General features: G+C 43.0%; 1 protein-coding gene across 4 annotated transcripts in view; it reads left to right on the top strand.

Annotated features, from left to right (window-relative positions):
• The first annotated feature begins 324 nt into the window (after positions 1-324).
• Positions 325-21,891, top strand: part of ebf1a (EBF transcription factor 1a) — an 822,218-nt gene continuing 800,651 nt past the window's right edge. For all 4 annotated transcript variants that reach the window (XM_070878591.1, XM_070878590.1, XM_070878589.1 and 1 more), the window contains exons 1-6: positions 325-494; positions 1,141-1,297; positions 1,792-1,855; positions 2,618-2,673; positions 7,383-7,456; positions 18,781-18,849. In XM_070878591.1, the coding sequence (XP_070734692.1) occupies positions 361-494; positions 1,141-1,297; positions 1,792-1,855; positions 2,618-2,673; positions 7,383-7,456; positions 18,781-18,849 (554 nt within the window). In that variant the 5' untranslated portion in view covers positions 325-360. The remainder of the gene's footprint in view (positions 495-1,140; positions 1,298-1,791; positions 1,856-2,617; positions 2,674-7,382; positions 7,457-18,780; positions 18,850-21,891) is intronic.

Below are 21,891 nucleotides of genomic sequence, written 5' to 3'. Positions count from 1 at the left end.
TAGCTCGACTTGATTTTGAGTGTATCGCAAACCTCACCTGCTTCCCCCTCCCCATTTTGACCCCCTTTTTTGGGGAATATTTGACTTATACGGATCACGAACCTCCAGTGCGTGTCTCTCTTTCTCCCCTTTTTCTCTCTCTCTCTCCTCCCCCCCACGAACTGTGATCCCGTGTGTGGCCGACGGACCACAGTTAGATATTCATCACTCCATTTATTTTTTACACTTTTTTTGGGAGGGGGGGGGAGGATACTTGACTTGGCAGAGCACTGCGTCTCAACATCTTAAACCGGCTCTGGTGGCTTTTGACGACAGAAAGAAGGACAGAGGGGAGAGAGAGAGAGAAAAAAGCTTGTTTCCATGTTTGGGATTCAGGAAAATATACAACGAAGCGGGGGCAGCATGAAGGAAGAACCCATCGGGAGCGGGATCAATGCTGTCCGCTCCTGGATGCAGGGAGCCGGGATCATGGATGCAAATACCGCCGCTCAAAGGTAGGCAATCAATTCATCTTAATGTGAACACTCACAGGCACACACACACACAATATTATATGATATATTTATAATATATCGTAGATCTAGCGAGAAACGATTTGCAAGTCAAACAAGGCAGATAGAGTCAGTATATTTCATCTGACATCTTTTAAACATTCCGTTTGGTGTCTCTTCACTAATTATTCCCCTTATTTCGCATTTATTTTGTGGTCTTTTTGCATTTTGAGTGAAAGTATATAATTTGAGATATTCTGACGGGTGATTTTTTTTGTACATTACCTATTCCGTTATGCTTCACAATGCTAACTTTTAAAAAGGCGGGGATTTTTAACTATTTTAACCCACCAAACTTAAAATAATGCAATTTGCAATGAAAGCTATGCTGCTCCAAACAGCCCAGAAGTTTCCTGGGTCGCTCGAACGGCGCGTTCCACATCTCACCGCTGTTGACACATTGCAAATCAATTAGGAATATTACATTATTTGGGGGGGCTTCAATTTATTTAAAATCCAATTTAAATGAGAAGCTTTTTAAAAAATTGTTAATGTTATGCATCATCTTGGAAAAGATTTTTTGAAGCTCTTTTGACATCTGGTGGTTCTTTCCTGTTCACCGACTCGTCCTGCTCTTGTCTGCCTGCAGTGGGGTCGGCCTGGCCCGGGCTCATTTCGAGAAACAACCGCCCTCCAACCTGCGCAAATCCAACTTCTTTCACTTCGTGCTGGCTCTCTATGACCGCCAGGGCCAGCCGGTGGAGATCGAGCGGACAGCCTTCGTGGGCTTCGTGGAGAAAGATAAAGTAAGTTGACTTTTGTCTCGGAAAAGTTTGAAGAAAGAACGGGACAAGTTTATTGGGAGGCACAAGCGGCGTGCCGCAAGGAGTGCCGTGTTTGATCTCCTGCATCTCCGTTATCACTCCCCCCAAATCAGATTAACACGGTGATTTATACAAAACAGCGACTTTTTAGTGTATTTGGGAACATTTCCTATATGAAAGCAGTAACTCGAATTAAAATCGGCGTGTTTAACTCTGAGTCCGCTCTTCAGATTAAAACACAAAAAAATCTAATTGTCACTTTTCGCCAAATGTTTCAGATTTAAATAAAGAGCAAAATCAGCCAGGCTTTTGGCGAGTGGGTGATTGGCCGCACACATCCTTAAGATGGTCTAGAGACCCCAATCTCGCATCTTCAAACTCAACAACTTTTTTAAAAAGGAATCTTAAACTGGTGTTTCACTTTATTTGGCGAGTTTTTTTTAAAAAGACGCATCTTTTTTTAAAAATTGTTTCAGGAAATCAGTGGCGAAAAGACCAATAATGGGATTCATTACAGATTGCAGCTGCTGTACAGCAATGGTAAGTGGCCTGTTACCGCCTTTGACAGTTGTGCGAACTTGCAGCTCTCCGCCAATGGTTGCGGCTCCATGCTATGCCGGGAGCAGCGAGCCTTCAACTCTGCCCACGGATAGCTCGCAGATTGCTCTTCGGTTTCTTTAAAATATATTGTCCCATTTGTTGAAAATGTCATTTCTCACCGCCTGTGAACTTCACGCTGTTTAAACCCACACTTTGTCCTCGCTAACCTCTCTCTCTCTCTCTCTCTCACACACACACACACACACACACACTTTCTACACATAAAACACGGGCTCTGTCTATCCACTGCCCAGCACATCTGTCGCTGGACTATGTTTAACATTTCCAAAGAAGCCGGAGTTTTAATTACTTGATTTGAGTTCGAGGGTTTACAGCATGTCCCGAACCCAGTCTGCATCAGTAAAAATGGTGACACTATTCATACCGTATTCATATTCCCTTGTACTCGGTTCCAGTGGGCACCCGACCTCCTTATCAAGCGCCGCTGGCTCCTGTTTCCGAATCCAACACAGTTCCACCCGGATTCAATTCTTTTTTTATTTCTTCTGCTTCTGTTTGAATCTCGTGTTCGCATCCCTGTTTACATAGAAACACAGAAACACACGGCGAGTGTGTGTAGGGGAGGGGGGTGGGGGCGAGGGGATACAAAATGAAATAAGAGTGTTTCTAGCAGACTTTTAAATAAAAGTAATAACGCCTTGAGATTGAAACTGACAGTCGTCAATGTGTTTTCATGTTTAGGGATAAGGACGGAGCAGGACCTGTACGTTCGGCTTATCGACTCTATGACTAAACAGGTAAGGGGATCTTTAATACACAATTGTAAGGAATTGTTATTTTTTTTTAAATCTTTCAGAACTGTGCAAAAACAGAAACATCAGCAGATTTTAATCGTGCCCTGAGGCTTCATAAGCTACGGTCCAGGAGATCTCGGGGTTCCAGTCACTCTAGTGTGAAGAATGCGCGGCTTTAATGTTCATTAAGTTACCGATAGAATTGTCTTCAGTCAAAGGGCAGGAAACTGTATCGACAGAAATCGATGCGATTTGGGGGAGTGATTAAAGGGGTTTGGGGGAAGTGAAGACATTGAAAGCGGTTTGATCTTTCTGACGCGCGAAAAAAAACATGAAATAAAAAGTTTTATAAACCCCAACACGTAAACTGGGACGGGGGAGGGGGGGTCTGCACTGCATTGGAAATTCAAATAGAAAGATGACGACGAGAGCTCGAAAAAGGCGTCGTAACAATTTCTAGTTTGTATGTGGCGGGAGTTACTGTACTTTCTCCAGCGTAGATCCCGAAATGGACAAGGTTTAAATATTGAAATATTTCAAGGGGTCTTCGAGTGAAGTAGTAAAGGATTTTGTTTTCAATGAGATGGATCCCCTGATTTTCACTTTTATTAATGTGTAATGTGAGCTATAGGGGTGCGTGAAGCGGGCGACTCCCGCCAACACTCTGTACAAGTTCTTCATTTAAACACAAGGCTCTGGTCATATTTATTTACATGGCTGTTTTTAATCTGCCAGGTTAGCTGACTTTCTCGTCATCGTAAACAACCCGCCGGCAGGACTAAATACTAGGGTTTGTTATAAATCACCATTCCATCCAGCTTTACCCGAGCAACAACTATATATAAATAAATATTCTCCCACTTCAGTTTCGTTTCACGTCCGCCAACAAGCAGCATGGTTGTCCGTTAGTCGAAAGACAAATATTCCTTTACGAGTTAATTTAAATTTAATTTCAGTGTTTATATATTTATTAATAAAATAATTATGGTCCTGTATGTTCTCACGGTTTAAGGCTCAGGTCTGTCAATTGTGTCCCACATACTGAGCCTGCACCATAAAGCCGCCGCTGGGACTTACCGTGTGTTTCCACATGTACATTTCGGCATTTCCTCCCTCCCCAATCTCCTGAACTCTTTGGACAATTTCAAGGCGGCTGCAAACCGACATCATTTTTACAGAGAGAGAGAAAAAAAGATGTATTTTGTAATGTTTAAGCATTATTTTTTGTGCGAAATGTTCATCCTCGCTTCCCCACCACGTTTGGTTCTTAATGTACCTCGCTTCCTGCCCAAAGCAAACCATAACATCAACAGGCAACTCTTGTTATGAAAATATCTCCGTAGTTCTTTTGATATTCTTTCTGAACACGATTTCCTGCTATTGAGGTCTGCTAGGCCAGGCCAAAGAGAGAGACGCATCTGGAGTCAAAGAACGAGAATGTCCCAATTTCAGCCAGAAGTATTGATCCGCATTCAAACAAACCCGCATTTTGAACAACACAAAACTTTAAAAAAAATACATGAAACCTTTGTTACAATAATCAATACGCCATTAATCACAAGGCCAACAGCAGTTAAACGCAACTATATATCTTATCAGCATGCATGCATGCATATGTGTGTGTGTGTATGTATAAAAATATATATCTCTGGATCTAGTACAAGCTTACGAGAATGTCAGATTCACGCGAGTTAACTTTTTAATGATCTTGTCACGCCACTCTCAAAATAGCTGGTTGTTCTTGCAATTCATTTCCTTCTAGACTATAGGCAGTCAATTTATTTTTAAAAGCAAACAGACACCCCCCAAAACGAGGTACCCTGCGGTGGATAGTATATATTGTTTCGGACACCCCTTGGTGTGGCAGACTGGGATTTCTCTACCCTGAGAGAAACGGAAAATGTTCCGATAAAAGCGGCATGATTTCAGTCAGAGTCTCTCTCTTTTTATTTTAAAGAAGGTTGAAGTCACCGTTCGGTCCTGCGGCTGTGTTTGACCTCCGAGACTCTGATTATCTGAACCCATCAAACTTCTGATGCGCCCAGACATTGATGTTTATTTTTTAATTTTAGCTGTTTCGAACACCAATTTAAAAACATCTCAGGGGTTTGTACGTTACAACTTACATAAATCTAGTCAGACGGAGTATTATTCTAAATGCCTGATCGCATACTCTGACTGTATGTGTAATGGAGCAATAATTATCTGTGCGCATTAAAAATGAATGAAGTTTTAAAAATCCCAGATAGCAGTCCGATCAAACACATTGCTTTCAAGGGTTTATATTCCCACCGCTAGATTTAATAAATTTTTTTTGTTAAATCATTTATTAATATATTGCTTTTACAATTTATTAATTTATATATATAAAACACACACACAAGGAACGCTGGTTAGTTCTCTAGTCTCCTGATTTTTCTTTATCCTCTGTTGTCGATTCCTCTTGTGTGTCTACAAGCGAACGAGGTTAAGCTTTCACACGAAAACAGAGCTAGCGGAAACAACAATAAACACATGGGAGCAGTTGGGGTGGCATACTGAACGCAGCTCACCATCTGTCGGCGAGTATCTCTCCAAATCTGCCGCCCATTCCTCCTCGGCTCAGCTCAGCTTTGTCTTCGGCCCACAGTCTACAGAACACGTTTCCCCCCACCCATTGCAATGGCTAGATTTTCCAAAGACACATCCCTCTTCCTTTCTCGATTGTGCATTTTTTTTTGTTTTATTACAATATTACATTAAATTGTATTCAGCCCTGTATTGGAAAACAAAATTAAACACACACACACACGACGCTGGATTATATATGGGCAACTGTGAGACGTGTCACAGCGTACTTTATCAAGGGAAATTTTTGCAAATGTGGAAATTAACATGAAATTAGCGAGCCGTGTAATGAGCATTCTATATTGGATTTCCATTCTGGTCCATTATTTATAGTGGTGTAAGTAATATCGAAAATATACGAGGCTGTATGTAGTGCGTCACAGGGTAATTGTAAGTGTAAAGACTAGGAATTATACAATCATTATGCAGAGTTACAGTGAGTTCACCTATTGTGCTTATATTCATAATTTGATAACCATATTGGTTAACCTGACATAACGGTTTATGGAAGATATTTACACTTTGTTTCCTTTCACTCAGAGCCTTCTCTCTAGTTTACATCTTTGCACTTGAACCCCTCTCTACTTTTATTAATAGAGCCCCTACACTTTCTGCAATACTTTGGCTTGTTTATGTTGCAACAACCATATATGAAATGGCAGTGAGGATTTTGTTTCAGCATTGAATTATAGCCCATCCTTGTGTGGTGGTCAGCGGGTGGAGTGCTTTGGAGTGTTTGAATTGGCATGCAAGGCAGATGAGTAAATGCCCACCTTAAAGACACAATGTTATTGGCCAATTGTTTGGAACTATTAATAATTGTACCTGCACCAAAGAGCTGACAAAATTCATCCACCTTTTACAAAATAGATGCTGCCTACCTTTGCTAATGAAGTACTGCCTTGCTCTGTAAAATCCCCCTATCAGAGGTACTGAGATGGCAGTGGAAAGGGCTGACACACATGTGAATGTACACTGTGCAGCACCATCTCCAGGGCCTGAACTGGGCTCCATTCTTATTTTTTTCTTCCAAGAAATTTTGGCCAGAATTTCTCAATTCGAATGAACAAAACAGAACTTTTTTTTCCCAGCAGTAAATCTGGAATCATAATCAATAAAATAAAATACTTGTTATCCAAACTTTTAAGAAAAAATAGTTACAATATTAATACTGATGAAGTGAATGGTAATATGTGAGGAGCATGTTGAGGTCTGGGGAAGTTGCGGAGTTAAATATCTCATCGTGTTTTAAAATTACCATTGCACTTCTACAATTTTGACTGAAATTCAGAAAAGGCAGATATTTAGGTATGAACTGAGATTATTGGTAAACATTGAGTTAACAACCAGAACAAACATTAATACAGACCTTTAACATAACAAAACATCCCAAAGGGAATGAATACAGTGACAGGAAAATGAAGACTAACAAAGTAATTAATTTTGTTCTGTTTTGTAATTTTTTGGGGTTGACATTTAGGTATTAAACACTTATCAGTCGTATATTTCCTAGCAATCCTATTTATTATCTTCAATAAATTTGTGCCAGTCATGCAAAATACTGTAATATTTTCTCTGATGGTAAGTGGTCTGATTTAGAAAAGCTGTACCTTAGTATTGATGGCTACTGCATTAAAAGGACTGCTTTGGGACTTGAACATCTTTGTGACGTTATTCCTTGAGAGCATACTGTAGTGTAATGGTTATGTTACTGGACAACGGCCTGGATAATCCGGAGAACATGAGTTCAAATCCTGCCATGACAATTTAATAATTTTAATTCAACTTTTAAGAAATCTGTTGTGAAAACACCTCTAGTTTTCTAATGTCCTTTCGGGAAGGAAACCTGCCGTCCTTACCTGGTCCGGCCTATATGTGACTCTCATCCCACACCAATGTGGTTGACTCTTAACTGCCTTCTGAAGTGACCTAGCAAGCCATTCAATTATATCAAACTGCTAGGGAAATTAGCGATGGGCAAATAAACGGCAGTCTTGTCAGTGATGCCAACATCCCAAGATTGAATAATAAAAGAAATCTGAGGGGAAAATGAGAGCAGAGATGAGTCAGCACTTTAGGGTTAAAACCTTCTCTTTCTGTTCCAGGCTATCGTGTATGAGGGTCAAGACAAGAATCCTGAAATGTGCAGAGTCCTTCTCACGCATGAGATCATGTGCAGGTAAGAGAGCCCAGAGCTGTCATAAAGGTTATGTGCCCTCTCAGAAACATGTTCATTTTTTAAAGGACTGGCTCACTTCTATTTTGACCAGTCGATTAAACCATGCCTGTTTATATAAAAACAATATAGCTACATTCTCCTTACCATTCCCCCCCCCCCACCCCCCTCCCCAGATACAGTCTTTGCCACAGTTTTTCTGTTGTGTTCATTAAGCTTGAAGTGTCAGCATCTCTGAGCAAGCCACGGTCCAGCCAAAACAGTTTCTTATAGCAGTGACCTCCAAAAGTACAGATGCAGCATTTGAAATGAGCTTCCAAAGTATTTGGGGGCTATATTTTTTTAACTCATCAATTTTTGCTAGGCATTAATTTCACAGACAGCTTGTGTCCAGAATGATGCACCAATTTAGGTTTTATTGTACATTACGCATATAATTGCATTCTCCAAGTACATGGGAGACAAACATTACTGTTTGATTTAAAAAGAAATCACCACAAAATAGGAATCTCTAGCTATTTCTCTTTCCCGACCTCATTCACGTGCTTTCCTTTATGCCTGTGATGCAGTCTCTTGGACCCTGCGATCTCTCCTGCACCTCAACCAAGTAAGCGTTCTCTATGTGTGAGCTTGGACAGTGAGTGTCAGGGGGCCACTTGATTGTGGGTGAATATCTATATATATAATAGACACACACATTGAGCTGAAGCTGACTCTAGGCTCGTCTGATGTCCTCACACATACACTTTCGACCAGGAGTCGCTGAACATTGATCAGGACCAGGAAACCTGGCTGCTATTTTCCCTCCTTAACCCCATGGGCACTGAGGACAATTTCTACTGCTGCCCCAGCTAACTCAGAACAGACCAGGAGTCGGACTTGGGACCTTCTGGTCTTGATTTCACTGTTTGGCTTGGAAGATTTGCGAGACTTGACAAATTATTCCAACTGACTAATGACATTTATCTCATTATAACAAATTCAGGGATTAAAAAACCTCCCATTATAATAAATGTTTCCCGAGCTCCCAGCTGGACTGCATTAAAGCCTGTGGTGTCCAAGCCCTGTTAAGACAAACTTTGCTGCAAGATAAAGTGATTTATTTCAAACTGGTCCCATAGCATCATTCGTACTAAGTTTTCAGCTGCGTAATAATAACTGCACAGCTGTAATTATTTTAGCAGTCACAGGAAGTGGACAGTGCCGTCAAAAAATTCCCATATGTGGTTCCAGCACAGACGTAAGTGTTGGAAAACCACAGCAGTCTGTTTTGAGGGAACAACATCGGGAAAGCAACTCAGAATCTCAGTAACATGACCTTCCCCCAACCCGTTCCTTTCACAGGAACAGCCATTCAGAATCTGTAATAGCGAGATTTGAGTATAGATGCTGAAAGCAGCTGGCGGCACTAACTAAAAATGATCTTGATATAGTCACAACACAGCAAGGAGCCTGTCCTAGAAATTGTCCTTGTTCCAAGTTCCAAAGTATGTCATTTAAAGGAGAAGAAAAATGCTTGCATTTATATGGTGCGTGAAAATGTCTTGAAGCTATTCCCACAGTGAATTTATTTTTGAAGTGCAGAGACTGTTGTTATGTATGCTTTATTTAATTTAGAAAAAAGCTCAGAGGGTAAAGGTACCATATGGTGCAGTACTCAGCCATACATTTCAGGGAAGATCTCCCTTTTGATTCCTCATCTTAGCGGCGTTAGCTGACCCTGCTGGCAGTTGGGGCTGCTATAATTGGCCCCTGGGTTAGAGAGCAGGGAAACTGGACAAGGCTCCCAGTCCTGATTGCAATGAAGTAAACCTCTCTGCTGGGAAGTGTGTGAACCTGGATGTTGGTTAAAGATGGTTTCTGGCTTAACTGCAGTGTGCCGCTCATGGTCAAATAGCCGGCAGATACTTAGCGCTTAGGCTCACAAGTGAAGAGTGGACACTTGGAAAAGGTAATGGAAGGCTGCCGGCAATTGTGGAGTTCTGCACCTTCAAGAGAGGACGGGTGAAAATTCCAAGCCTCTGAATATCCGGTGAAATAATTTCATGTGGACACTAGGTTTAAGTGCTATCGTGTGTACGTGAAGGTTGGACTTTATGCCTAATAATTGTTTTATAGTTACCTGCTTCCGTAACACACATAGTGAAATAGTAATTTCAAGCTTTATATTTGACAGGCACAGAGTAACCCGACTGACCCATTTGTTAAAGTCACTAATGGGTCCATATGAATAATAAATGCTCGAAGGACCCATAACACTGCTTTCTGGTAACTAAACAAGGATTGTCTCTTAACTTGTAACATTTAGTTGCATATTGCTGCATTACAGACTCAGCTTTAGATTAGCAAGCACATAAACGGAGACAGCGCACTTACTGCTTCTGGGAACCATTTTACTCCCTTTCACTGGTGCGCTTTGCATGTCTCTAAGTTGCTTTTAGTGAGGTCTGAAAGAACCCATTACTGCAATGGTCCTGTGTGTCCATTTATCTGAGATCCTCTGTGACTATAATCAGATAAGATATAGAGGAAAGTTGGAGAAACAATATTAATGATAAGGTCACTTTGAATATCAGACAGTTCTGATTTCAGGAACAGTCACTAATAGATGTTTAAAAAATCCTCATTACTGTAACAGTCAAAAGTAGGAGCTTAGTGGCACTGTTCACTTAGCAATACGATGATTGTTTGCAATGTTAGAGAAGGAACCAGCACCATCACCGGTGATTAGCTTCAAATTCAATTGCCCGAGCAAGCATCCAGGCCTCACTGCAAACTGGTGCTATCCCAGCTTGTCGTGGTGCCAAGTTCTGGCTCCAGAAATTATCTGGCAATTAAGCTATTGTCTGTCATTTTTAAAAGTTGTTTTCTTTCCCTAAGTTTTGTTAATTTGCAACAATGTAACCAATAACAAACAGATGTTCTTTATATTGTACAATAATAAGGATACACAGTGCTAACCTGGTAAATAGGAACGCTGTGGAAGCTGAGTCTCTGAATATATTCAAGACTGAGTTAGATAGATTTTGGGGAATCAAGGGATATGGAGATCAGGTGGGAAATTGGCATTTGGTTGATTATCCATGATCTTATTGAATGGCGGAACAGGCTCGAGGGGCCGTATGGCCTACTCCTGCTCCTATTTCTTATGTTCTTATGTTCCATTAAGTGAGCTAAATACTATTTAGCTCACTGGACCTTACCTATAACCATTAAGAAATTATTAATTGTAAGACTAGCCACAACAAATTACACTTTTATCAAAAGAAATAACTTGCCTTTATACAATGCGTTATCATATATCCAGGACATCCCACAGTGCTTTACCATCAATAAATTGCTTCTGAAGTGAAGTAACTTGTTATGTCGACAGACAGGAGCCAATTTGTGCACAGTGAAGCCTATACAAACAATAATGAGATGAATGACCAGTTAGTCTGTGCTTGGCGATCGTGGTTGCAGGAGGATTGTTGGCCAGGACACTAGGAGAAGTCCCTAGTTTTCCTCATGTGGTACAATGGGATCTCTTGTGTGCACCTGAACAGGCAGATGGTGGCCTTGGTCCAACAATTCACCCAAAAGACGACACCTCTGACAACGCAGCACACCCTCAGTACTGCGCCGAAGTGTCAGGTTGGATCAGTCATAACGCGGAAAGTATCCCAAGGTGCTTCAAGAGTTGAAATGGATGACAAGCATAGTTAGGGCAGAAAGAAGACTGAAAAAAGTTTTTGTAAAAAAGGAGTTTCAAAAAGTAGGGCTGCCATGTTGGAGGCTCTTACACCAACAGTGGAATGGGAAGAAAGGGGGGAAGGGGGATCCATAAGCCATTGGCGTTGGAGGATCGAGGGGCATGGGCTGAAACATATGAGTGGCAACAAAGGAACAGGAGTAGGCCAGAGTGGAATGAGGCCATGAAGGAATTTCATATGACATTCTCTGTCCAGTATTTTAACAGTGGAGTTAACCCATTTAAAATAAATGGGTCACTGCCTCTGTTAAAATAGCAGGCAGTGGAATGTCATATCACAAATAGTAATTTCTAAGCTTCAAAGCATACTGTCTCTCTTTTTTGTATGAAACCTCTTGTTCGAATTGAGGAATAGTTAAAGAAAAAGAATTGGAGAAAAAAGTCCAAAAGGTAGTGGATAAATGCACTGTCAGTCATGGTGCTGAGCCATGCAGATCAGGAGGACCTTCAAGTTTGATTCCTGGTGTGTGCTGAGTTAAATAAAGTGACCGATGCCTACTCCTGATTGTTATCCTCTGATCCCCAATGAAAAACATACGCACACATGGATGGGTGTGTTGAGAGTCTACATGGGTATTTGTGTGGGTGGTGGGTATTGGGTGTGTAGATGTTGGGAGTGTGTGTGTTGGGAATGGGTTTGGTGTGTGTGTTGGGAGTGTGTGTGTTGTGAGTGTGTTTGTGTGTTGGGAGTGTATGTGCGTGTTGGGAGTGTGTGTGCGTGTTGGGAGTCTGTGTGTTGGGAGTTTGTGTGTGTGTGTGTGTATATACGCTGCGTGTGGACAGATAGTACTCTGCTGAGATGGCCCCAATGGTTCCGTAGCCTGCTGATACTCATTAGTTGCTTTTATGGTGGCTGGAGTGCACTGCCTGAAAGGGTGGTGGAACCAGCGTCAATAGTAACTTTAAAAATGGAATCGGATATTTACTTGAAAAGGAAACATTTGAAGGGCTATAGGGGATAAAGTGGGGAGGTATGACTAATTGGCTAGCTCTTTCTAAGAGTTGGCACCAGCCAATGGGCCAAATGGCGGCCTCCTGTGCTGTAAGATTCAATGATTGCTTTAATGAAAATTCCAAGAGATTGGCATCTATAAATTCATTTAAAAAGTGCATGTACAAGTCTGCCATTGGGAGAAGGGAGCAGCATAAACACTGTGAGCTGGCACTGGATCCCAAACTTCTGGAATCCAAATTAAAAAGCATCAATATAAAAGTGGGCTACTGCCTGGACCTGAAGAATTGGATGCCCCTGGAACCAAACTTCAGTAACAGCCGACAGGAGAGGAAGGGAGCAAACCGGGAACATAACGAACAAAGAAACAGAAAGCGAACACAAGACCTTTGTGTTGCTGCTGGTATAATTTAGGTTTACAATTGTTTAACAAACAAGTGCCCTTCTGCTGCTCCACAAACTGGATTCTCTGGTGGCGCGAGCATCCTTCTCAACCCAAGAAGGCCAGCGCAATATTCCTGAAGGAAAAAGTTTACAGGGAAGCAATGGAATTAAAAATAATAGATTGTAAGAACTAATAACTGATTTAAAGACAAACGTCATTTTATCTTAAAATGGCAATGCTCTGCTTAATATTTCTCTTGAAGTGGGACTAACGTCATTCATAACTTTGTCACAGCTTTAGTGCAGGGCTCAGCTTAGAAGGTCCTGCGATAAGATAGGGTGCTGCTGAGGAGATGTTCAGGGCAGGGCTGTGAATCTTTTCAAGTTCATTACAAAGCATTCCACTTAATTTGGACCAAACGTAGTTTCTGTTTGTCACAAGGTGCTGGATAAATTTCAAGCTTATTTATTTTGTGACCGAGAATTTCAACTTAAGGTTAAGTTTATTAATCTATTTATACCAATCCTAGATTTCCATTAAATATAGTACAGTTATATCTTATAAAGTATCTCTGACCGGTTAAAATTGTATTTTTATTTGTGAACCCCAAAAGGATTAATAGCACTGGTTGTGCGAGGCCTGGTTCATGCAGTGAGCATGGTATTTTGTTCATGTCTTTGTTTGTGCCTGTGTCTGCTAATAGGGGCTATCCTTTGTGGATGTTATGTCCTCGAGTTTGAAACATAAACTCTGTGAGAACCAAGTGTACATTTTCAGAAACGGAATTCTTGTGGGACATTGCTCCAGTCTGGTTCTTTTGTGCAGATCATTCTTAAGTGACAAATGATGCAGCGGTGCTGTATTTTGTTGCTCTGTTAAGGTGCTAAGGCAGAACAGAAACAGTGCCTGCATCAGTTTTTACAAGCCCATGGAAAACCAACCAGCACTGCCACTTACTTCCCTGTCGATCATTTTCTTCTGCTCACCTGAAGGTGTTGACTCCTGGTTGGGGTGTGGCCCTCTGGGAGCTAGCAGTTCTCTGTTACTTCGCTCAAGTGGGCATTCTTCAGGCTAGGCAGCGAGTGTCAGCAGGTGGGGCTCCTGCCCTCTCCCATTGTCTACCCACCTGTGCAGTCTCCAGTAGGGGTTGCTAGAGAGTGATGGGGAAGGGAATTCTGTCACAATTTCCCCCTTCTCTAATACAGGGGCACAATCTCGACGGCCTGGGCTGCAAGGCTCAGCGACTCATTGACTTCACCGTTTGAGCCATCCCGCTGACATTTCCAAGGGTTGCACACCCATCTCTTCAGCTTGTGGGAACCTTGCTCTGTCACGATAATTTGGCTTCCACGATGAATAGCCGAGGCCATAGCGACAATTGTCCCTCTTGTTTATATGTTAGTGCGCTGTTAGTGTTGTTGGGTTCCAGTGCCTCTGTAGGTGAGGGTCAGGTCAGGTTAGGGTAGGTGGACAACATTCCCACCACCGTATGGTCCAGATTATAGGAAGCAGAAAACCACGCGAATAATATATTTCAGTGTGTGGAAGGCGAAAGAGAGTGTGTGTGGTGTGGTGGGGGGGCATGTTGTGAAAGGTCACCCAGCTGATGAGAGAGATTACAGGTTTCATTGTTGGCTATTGAAGCAAGGTTTTATTGGGACGCTGTTTGTTTATTACTTGATGTGACCCGGCTGATGTGGGAGCTGGCATCCATTGTGCCACTAATGCTGCTTTAAATTGCAAATGTGGTGCCGCTCGGAGCCTGGCCTGCAGACTTGCTGCTTCTCCTGGGTCTGCACGTTGCAAGCCCATTTTCTTACTCGGCATTATTGTCCGTGGAAGTTTGGATGTGCTGAATTTGCACTAGGGTACAAATGTGCCCTCAGTTAGAAGCATAAAATGAGAGTCTGTTCGCCATTAATCACCTCAGCTAATTGCTATGCGCTACCATTACCCATATGGTGCGAAACCAGCTTGTCTTTTGGTAGCTAAAGCATCCATAGTTTCAGACAAGGACTGTTCTTAACTTTTCTTTTTAAATTCTGTAACTACACAGCGCTAGTGTATGATATATTAAAAGATGGATATTATGTATAATGTAGCAGGTTGTATCATGAAGAGTATGGCAAACACTCAAAGTAAGGTTAGCAAGATCACAGTAACCCTGGGCCAGTGCGAGTTTAGCGATTATAATGAAAGCACGAGAATTTTTCAATTCCCTATATTATTTTACTGAGAAATCATATTTGTTTCAAGTTAAAGGGCAGAGTGTCTTCTTGTTCTCATCAATTTCTTCCGTTCGGATTAGACTGACTCTGCTTGTTACTGTGGTTTTTAAACGGGTTCAACGACTGCATCAGAAACATTAGCTTTAAGATAATCAGAGCGTAATGATTGTCAGAATTACAAGCCAGATAAAACTCTTGTAAATCTCTGCAACGCAGACCAGAAACGGGACTCGGGGATAGAAAGCTGTCTCTGTTTAAAAATAGAAACAGAACCCCCCCCCACAGATGTCCCAGGTTGGATACCCAGCCTGAGCTGGATTAGTTGATCTCAGCTGGGGACGCTGTGAGAGTGCTGCAACTCACCTCAGTGTACCTCCTGGGCTAGTGAGGGGAATAAATCAGACTGGGTCCCTGCTGCTGATCATTATCCATTCACCCTTGGTGAATGTGTCTATATGTGGATGTCACAGAGAATTGCATTGAGTGTACAGGCCATTGGGACCACCTGGTCAGTGCTGCAGTTTATGCCTCACATCAGCCACCTCCCACCCTACTTCATCTGTTGGGAAAAGGCAAGGTTGGGGACCGGTTGTGATGTTCCCCCAATTCATGCCCGAATAGCGTGCTGACAGTTGTTTCAGCTCAAACATGAAGAATGGCCACTTGGGTGAGCTACTGATGCCTGAGCTGTCTGTAGAATCAGGCCCCAACATGGGCTATTGCCTTCAGGTGGGGGGACTGGAGGAGGAGAGAAGAGGGTGTCTGGTAACAACAACTTGCATTTATATAGCACCTTTAACATAGTAAAACGTCCCAAGGCACTTCACAGTAGCGTTATCGGTCAGAATTTGACACCAAGCCACATAAAGAGATATTAGGACAGGAAGGAGGTAGGTTTTTAGGAGTGCCTTACAAGAGGAGAGAGGTAAAAATACAGAGAGGTGTAGGAAGGGAAGTCCAAAGCTTCGGGCCTAGATAGTTGAAGGCACAGCCGCCAATGGTGGGGTGAAGGTAATTGGGAGGCAGCTATATTTTGACACCTAACACCCTCCTTTAAGTGCTCAAAGGGTTAAGAGCATCACCTATTTGCCCATGAATTATATTAATAGAATGACACTCACACATAGCTCTCACATTAACACCATTAGTACAGGGGTGTGGCGAAGCAGAGTTTTTGTGTGATCTGCATGGCATTGTCTGGGATGCCAAAAATATAACTGTTTACTAACATTATCTGGAACTTGACTTCCTGCTCATTTTATACATGATGTCATAGCAAAAACTACAGCAGTCACATCGGACATAATGCAGAATGTAGCTGTGTGTAACCTGTGCCAGAAACCTGGGGCACCGATATTTCCTCTCAGCCGAATGAATCTGATTGAAGGCGTGAGGCTTTACTTTCAAAGACTGTTTTACTCTAATTTTCTCCCCTCCTCTCCTGTTGGGGTACTGTATCTCAGGAGTAAGAGGCCTCCAATACAATGTTCAAGTGGCCATCCTTCATGTGTGAACCTTTAACTGTGAGAGGCGGCAGTTCTCCCCCAAACCCCCCCCCCAAAACCCACCCCACAGATGAGATGTCGCAAAGGGCCTTGATCATATCCTCAGGGGCCACTGGATAATGATCAGCAACAGAAGTTTTAGCCCTCAAATTCTAGAGCACTGAGGGAAATGATAGCCTCCTGAATGTTGAGCCGGCAGGCATCAACTAACTTAGCAGAGATTGGGAATCAAACTGGGCCCCTTATGACTTGTGCACTGAGCACTAGATGGGCCATGACATTATACTTCAATAAAGTATCACCTCCAGTATAGTATGAACACTACCTGGCTCTTCACATCAGGTTAGTTGGAGCCATCGCTAACTAACACTGATAAATATTCACAGTGCTATGATATTAATTCATGTATACTGTTAGTGCTCCCTCCTGATGATATATTTCTTCAGAAGTGAAAGCCTCAGAGTTTACCCAAACGCTTGAAGCAAATTATTAAATGACCTTCTGGCTAAGATCAAATGTAGTACCTTGAATAAAAAGGTGAAAGGTCAAGGCCCACAGTGGGCTACCCCCAGGGTTGAAGAGTAAAAGAAATGATGAGCCAAGTCAGACACTAATGCTTTTGTGAATCCAAGCTTGGGTTTTAAATACTCAAAGCTTGTAAGGCCCTAAGCTCTGGAATTCTTTCCCTAAACCTCTCTGCCTCTCTAACTCTCTTTCCTCCTTTAAGACACTCCTTAAAACCTACCTCTTTGACCAAGCTTTGGGTCATCTGCCCTGATATCTCCTTAGGTGGCTCGGTGTCAGAGCTTGTTTGATAACAGCTTCTGTGAAGCAACTTTGGATCCGTTACTACGTAAAGTCGCTATGTAAATACAAGTTGTTGTTGTAAGAGATAGGAAAGACTGAAGGACACGAGGAGTTCCATGAGGTTTGAGATCTTGGGAATGAGTTAGGAGTTAGAGCGATAAGTCTGAATTTTAGCAAAGGATGGAGTGAGGAGGGGACTTTTATTTCAGATAAATCCTCCAAAACCTACAAATCCTTTTTGCTATGCAAATGTTTTTCCCAACATAGTATAAATATCAGAATCTGTTAACTGCAGTCGTTGGCAGAATGAAAAATGACAACATTCTCATTAACTTTCAATTTGAAGTAATTTACGCAAGCATGATCATCCATTTGGAGCAACGTTTGAGGAGGTAACAGACTTCAGAAGAAAGGGAGGAGAGAAATCTAGGAACGATAAGGCAAGATGAGTGAGAAATAGAATGACTCACTTGTGGGCTGTGGTCCCGCGTCATTTTGAGTGACACAAGACCTGACTCCTGGGAGAAGAAGGCAAAATATAGGCAGAAAGTTTACAAAACTACCCGTTATAAGATCGGTCGAGGCTATGAAGAGTATCTTGGTCACTCAGTTTCCACCTCATGATCTGTTATGATAGAGTGTAAATGAATGCACAGTGCACTTGCGCATTGGATCGTTTGGTGATGTTACAGCTAGGGGTTTTATAATAGTGCACACTGCCTGGAAAGCAGAGAGCAGTGACCTCCAGGAGTTGCATTCCCTGCATTAATTTACCAAATGGACCACTGGTGGTTGTGGAGCCTGTTGGCAGGAGTGGTCTGCTGCTATGGACCTGGGAAAAGTCAGGACCTAGGCATCATTGGAATTTGCCTGCTTTGTCTTGCTGAGTGCCATCAGGTGGCAGAAGTACTATGCTCTTGTGCCCAGTGCCACATTATTAACATGAAAGTGGCTTTTGAGAGCCATACGGGAAGTGGGTTATAGCAGGTAGGATATTACAGAGCTATTTCAATGTACAATGTGAATGGCAAGAGACAAGAGCAGTGTACTTTATAGCAGAGAGTGTGGTAATATGCTCATGTAGTACTTGCTCATTTTGGGGAAGTAGGGATGTTATACAAGAGCAATAGAATATAAATAACCCCAGTTTTTAAAAGGATTTAACGCTTTAGATCCCCCTCCCCCCTTCCTGGCTAAGCTCAGTACACTGTTACTTGCAGCCTTTACTGTTCTGTTGTTCAGGGGCCTGATTTCAGTCAGTGACTGTTTTATTTTGCTGAAAGGTATTCACCATCTGTGATGGTTGTAAGATGAGAACTAAAGAGACCGCCCCCCCCAGAGCTGAGGCGGTTTGTCCCATCCATTGTTTTGTGGCGGGCCTGCTTACCTGCCTCAGGTGGATCCTGCTTCGCCGCTCACCTTTACAAAGGCAGCTTTTGCCTCCCTAATGATGGCCAGCTGTCTGGGGGAAGCGGGAAGCAGTCATTTGCCCATATCCAAGAATGCTCAGTGCTAATTTCTACCTGTTGCTGTGCACTACGATGGGTTTGCCAGTCGTCACTTAACCACTATGTGGTTGTTAAATTGTGCCTACCCTGGTTGTTTAGTACAGAGAGAGAAGGCATCAGTAATTTAAGCCACATGCAGCAATTGTTCTACACTGATTTCTACTTCTCTTTCTCTTCTCCCCTCTCCGCAGTCGCTGCTGTGACAAGAAAAGTTGCGGCAACAGGAATGAGACACCGTCGGACCCGGTAATAATTGACAGGTAGGAACAATGGTTTGTTCCTGTTTACTGCGGGACACCTGCCTCTCTGCGAGTGGTGGGGGTACACTGGCCGGGTGTTGTGTGTGCGTGTTTTATTTTGGACCTGCCGAAACTCTCTATCCAGAGTCCTGTTTCGTGCACTGTAATTGTCCTATTCACGTGCGAGCGGCTTGGAAACTTTCTGTGTTTTGTGTTCCTCAGAGACCTGATCTCTTGTTGACTCATTGTAATGAGGGAATCGTTTTTGCTTGCATCTTCCAGATTCTCCTTCTCTCTGGTTTTACGTATGTGTTGCATCAGGCAGCTGTGCACATTAATATGTGCAAGCATATGATATATTTATATGTATATATAAACCTTGTGGTTCTTTGTAGCTGGAATCAGCAGAATGTTAGGCTTGCGACAAGTGAAGAACTTAAAGAGAATTGTTGGATGAGTGAGGTTTTGTTTAGTATTTTGCTGTGCATTGTTTGTGGACGGATTATAGAGTTTGCGCCTATACTCCCAGATAGAGTTTGCGCCTATACTCCCAGATAGAGTTTGCGCCTATACTCCCAGATAGAGTTTGCGCCTATAATCCCAGATACAGTTTGCGCCTATACTCCCAGATAAGATACTGCTTGCACCTATACGCCCAGATAGAATTTGTGCCAATACTCCCAGATACAGTTTGCGCCTATACTCCCAGATACTGCTTGCACCTATACGCCCAGATAGAATTTGTGCCAATACTCCCAGATACAGTTTGCGCCTATACTCCCAGATACTACTTGCACTTATACGCCCAGATAGAATTTGCGCCAATACTCCCAGATACAGTTTGCGCCTATACTCCCAGATACTGCTTGCACTTATACGCCCAGATAGAATTTGCGCCAATACTCCCAGATACAGTTTGCGCCTATTCTCCCAGATGACTCAATTAGCGAATGCACCGCCAAGTATGGGGCTGAAGCTTTCAATCGTCGGTCCGTGCCGGGTTAGCATGACCTTAGCCAGAAGGCTTTTGTGCCCCAGGGTCAGGGTTCGCCTTGCTGATCGCTAATCCAGTGATTAATACTGCAGAGGGTGGGCGTGTGTGATGCTGGCTGAGGACCTGGCTCAACTACTACTGTGATGACTCCCATGTCGAATTGCCTGCTGGCACTCGCACCTGACAAACGGCCACTTGGGCGAAGGTACCGGAGGGTAGCCTGTTCCCGGGTCAGCACCTTCAGGAGAGGAGGAGAAAACAAATGGACGGGTGACAGAGAGAGGAGTGTAACCTTTTGAAGAATGAAGTAGCACTTTCAGTTCGTGTCGTTACAGTAAGATTGAAGAGTAAAATGGCCTGTTTTCTGCAGCAGGCAGAGACAGATCCCATGTGTTTTATTGTATGCACTGAGCTGTGCAACAGGGAAAGCCAGAATTGAAGGTTTCACTTCAGTGGAGTATTATTGAAAGTGTCTGTACACTCTGTGTGCATATGCAGGCTGACACATTAATAGCTGTTGCTACTGTATCGGTGCCAAGCAAAGGAAGATTTCCTTCACTTCTTGCAATCAGTGTTTTTTTAAATAACAAATGCTGTGATAGGATGGGATGCCGATTCCCTACATTGAGCGGCCAGGGTGCAGAGGCCAGCAATCAGGAAACCGCATCACAGGTCTCCTGTCAGTAGGCTCAGCATTCAGCCGGTCGGTGGGTGCCTGGGCACATTGACAGCCCGAGGGAGGCGGTGTTTATATCTGCCAGCGAGGCGCCACTGCCTCCAGTGAAACCCACTGCTAAGATGGGTACCAACGGAGCCAGCACTGGCATCTCGTTCATGTTACAGCCGAACCCGGGGCAGCAGGTGCAGTAAGGTGGATGCAGCACTAGACAGGCATCCCTTTGGGGGACAAGCTGAGGCAGAGCCACACGCATTCTCACCCTTTCTGAGGAGACCGGCAACTTTCAAGAGGCGTTTGTTGTGCGACTGTGAACCATTTAGCAGCTGAATAATGGGGCTGGTGGATCACCAAATGATATAAATGTATCTGTAAGCCTTGTTTACACTCAGCCAGATCTTATTCATTCATTGCAAAGTTGTAGAAGGTCACATTCCCACATGGAAAGGCAGACTTATACCACATTCAATGAATTTTCCCCAATGGTGCTGTTTAAACATTGTGATTACCGTTTGATTTTTGTCATCATTTGCTGGGGAAGATACAGGGCTGCGGTCTAACCCCCCCCCCCCCCCCTCTCCTTCCTACGCCCAAAGGAGACAGGTTTCTTTGGGATTCTCATGGAAAAAGTGGGCGCTAACAATACATAAGAAATAGGAGCAGGAGTAGGCCATCTGGCCCCTTGATCCTGCTCCGCCATTCATTCATGACTGATCTGATCATGGCCTCAACTCCACTTCCCTGCCCACTCTCTTCACTCTCTTATCGTTCAAAAATCTGTCTATCTCCGCCTTAAATATATTCAATGACCCAGCCTCCACAGCTCTCTGGGGTAGAGAATTCCAAAGATTCACGACCCTCTGAGAGAAGAAATTCCTCCTCATTTCCGTTTTAAATGGGCGACACCTTATTCTGAAACTATGCCCCCTAGTTCTAGATTCCTCCACAAGGGGAAACATCCTCTCTCTATCTACCCTGTCAAGCCCTCTCAGAATCTTATACGTTTCAATAAGATCACCTCTCAATCTTCTGAATTCCAATAAGTATAGGCCCAATCTACTCAACCATTCTTCATAAGTCAACCCCTTCATCTCAGGAATCAACCTCGTGAACCTTCTCTGAACTGCCACTAGTGCAAGTATATCCCTCCTTAAATAAGGAGACCAAAACTGCACGCAGTACTCCAGGTGTGGTCTTACCAAAGCCCTGTATAGTTGTAGCAGGACTTCCTTACTTTTATACTCCATCCCCTTTGCAATAAAGGCAACATTCCATTTTCCTTCTTAATTACTTGCTGTACCTGCATGCTAACTTTTTATGGTTCATGTACAAGATCCCCTAGATAATCTGTACCGCAGCATTTTGTAATCTCTCCCTATTTAAATAATATAGC

Source organism: Pristiophorus japonicus, chromosome 4 (assembly GCF_044704955.1).
Source record: "Pristiophorus japonicus isolate sPriJap1 chromosome 4, sPriJap1.hap1, whole genome shotgun sequence".
NCBI lineage: Eukaryota > Metazoa > Chordata > Chondrichthyes > Pristiophoridae > Pristiophorus > Pristiophorus japonicus.
The sequence above is the reverse complement of the archived record's forward strand: the minus strand, read 5'-3'. Positions and strand labels throughout refer to the sequence as shown.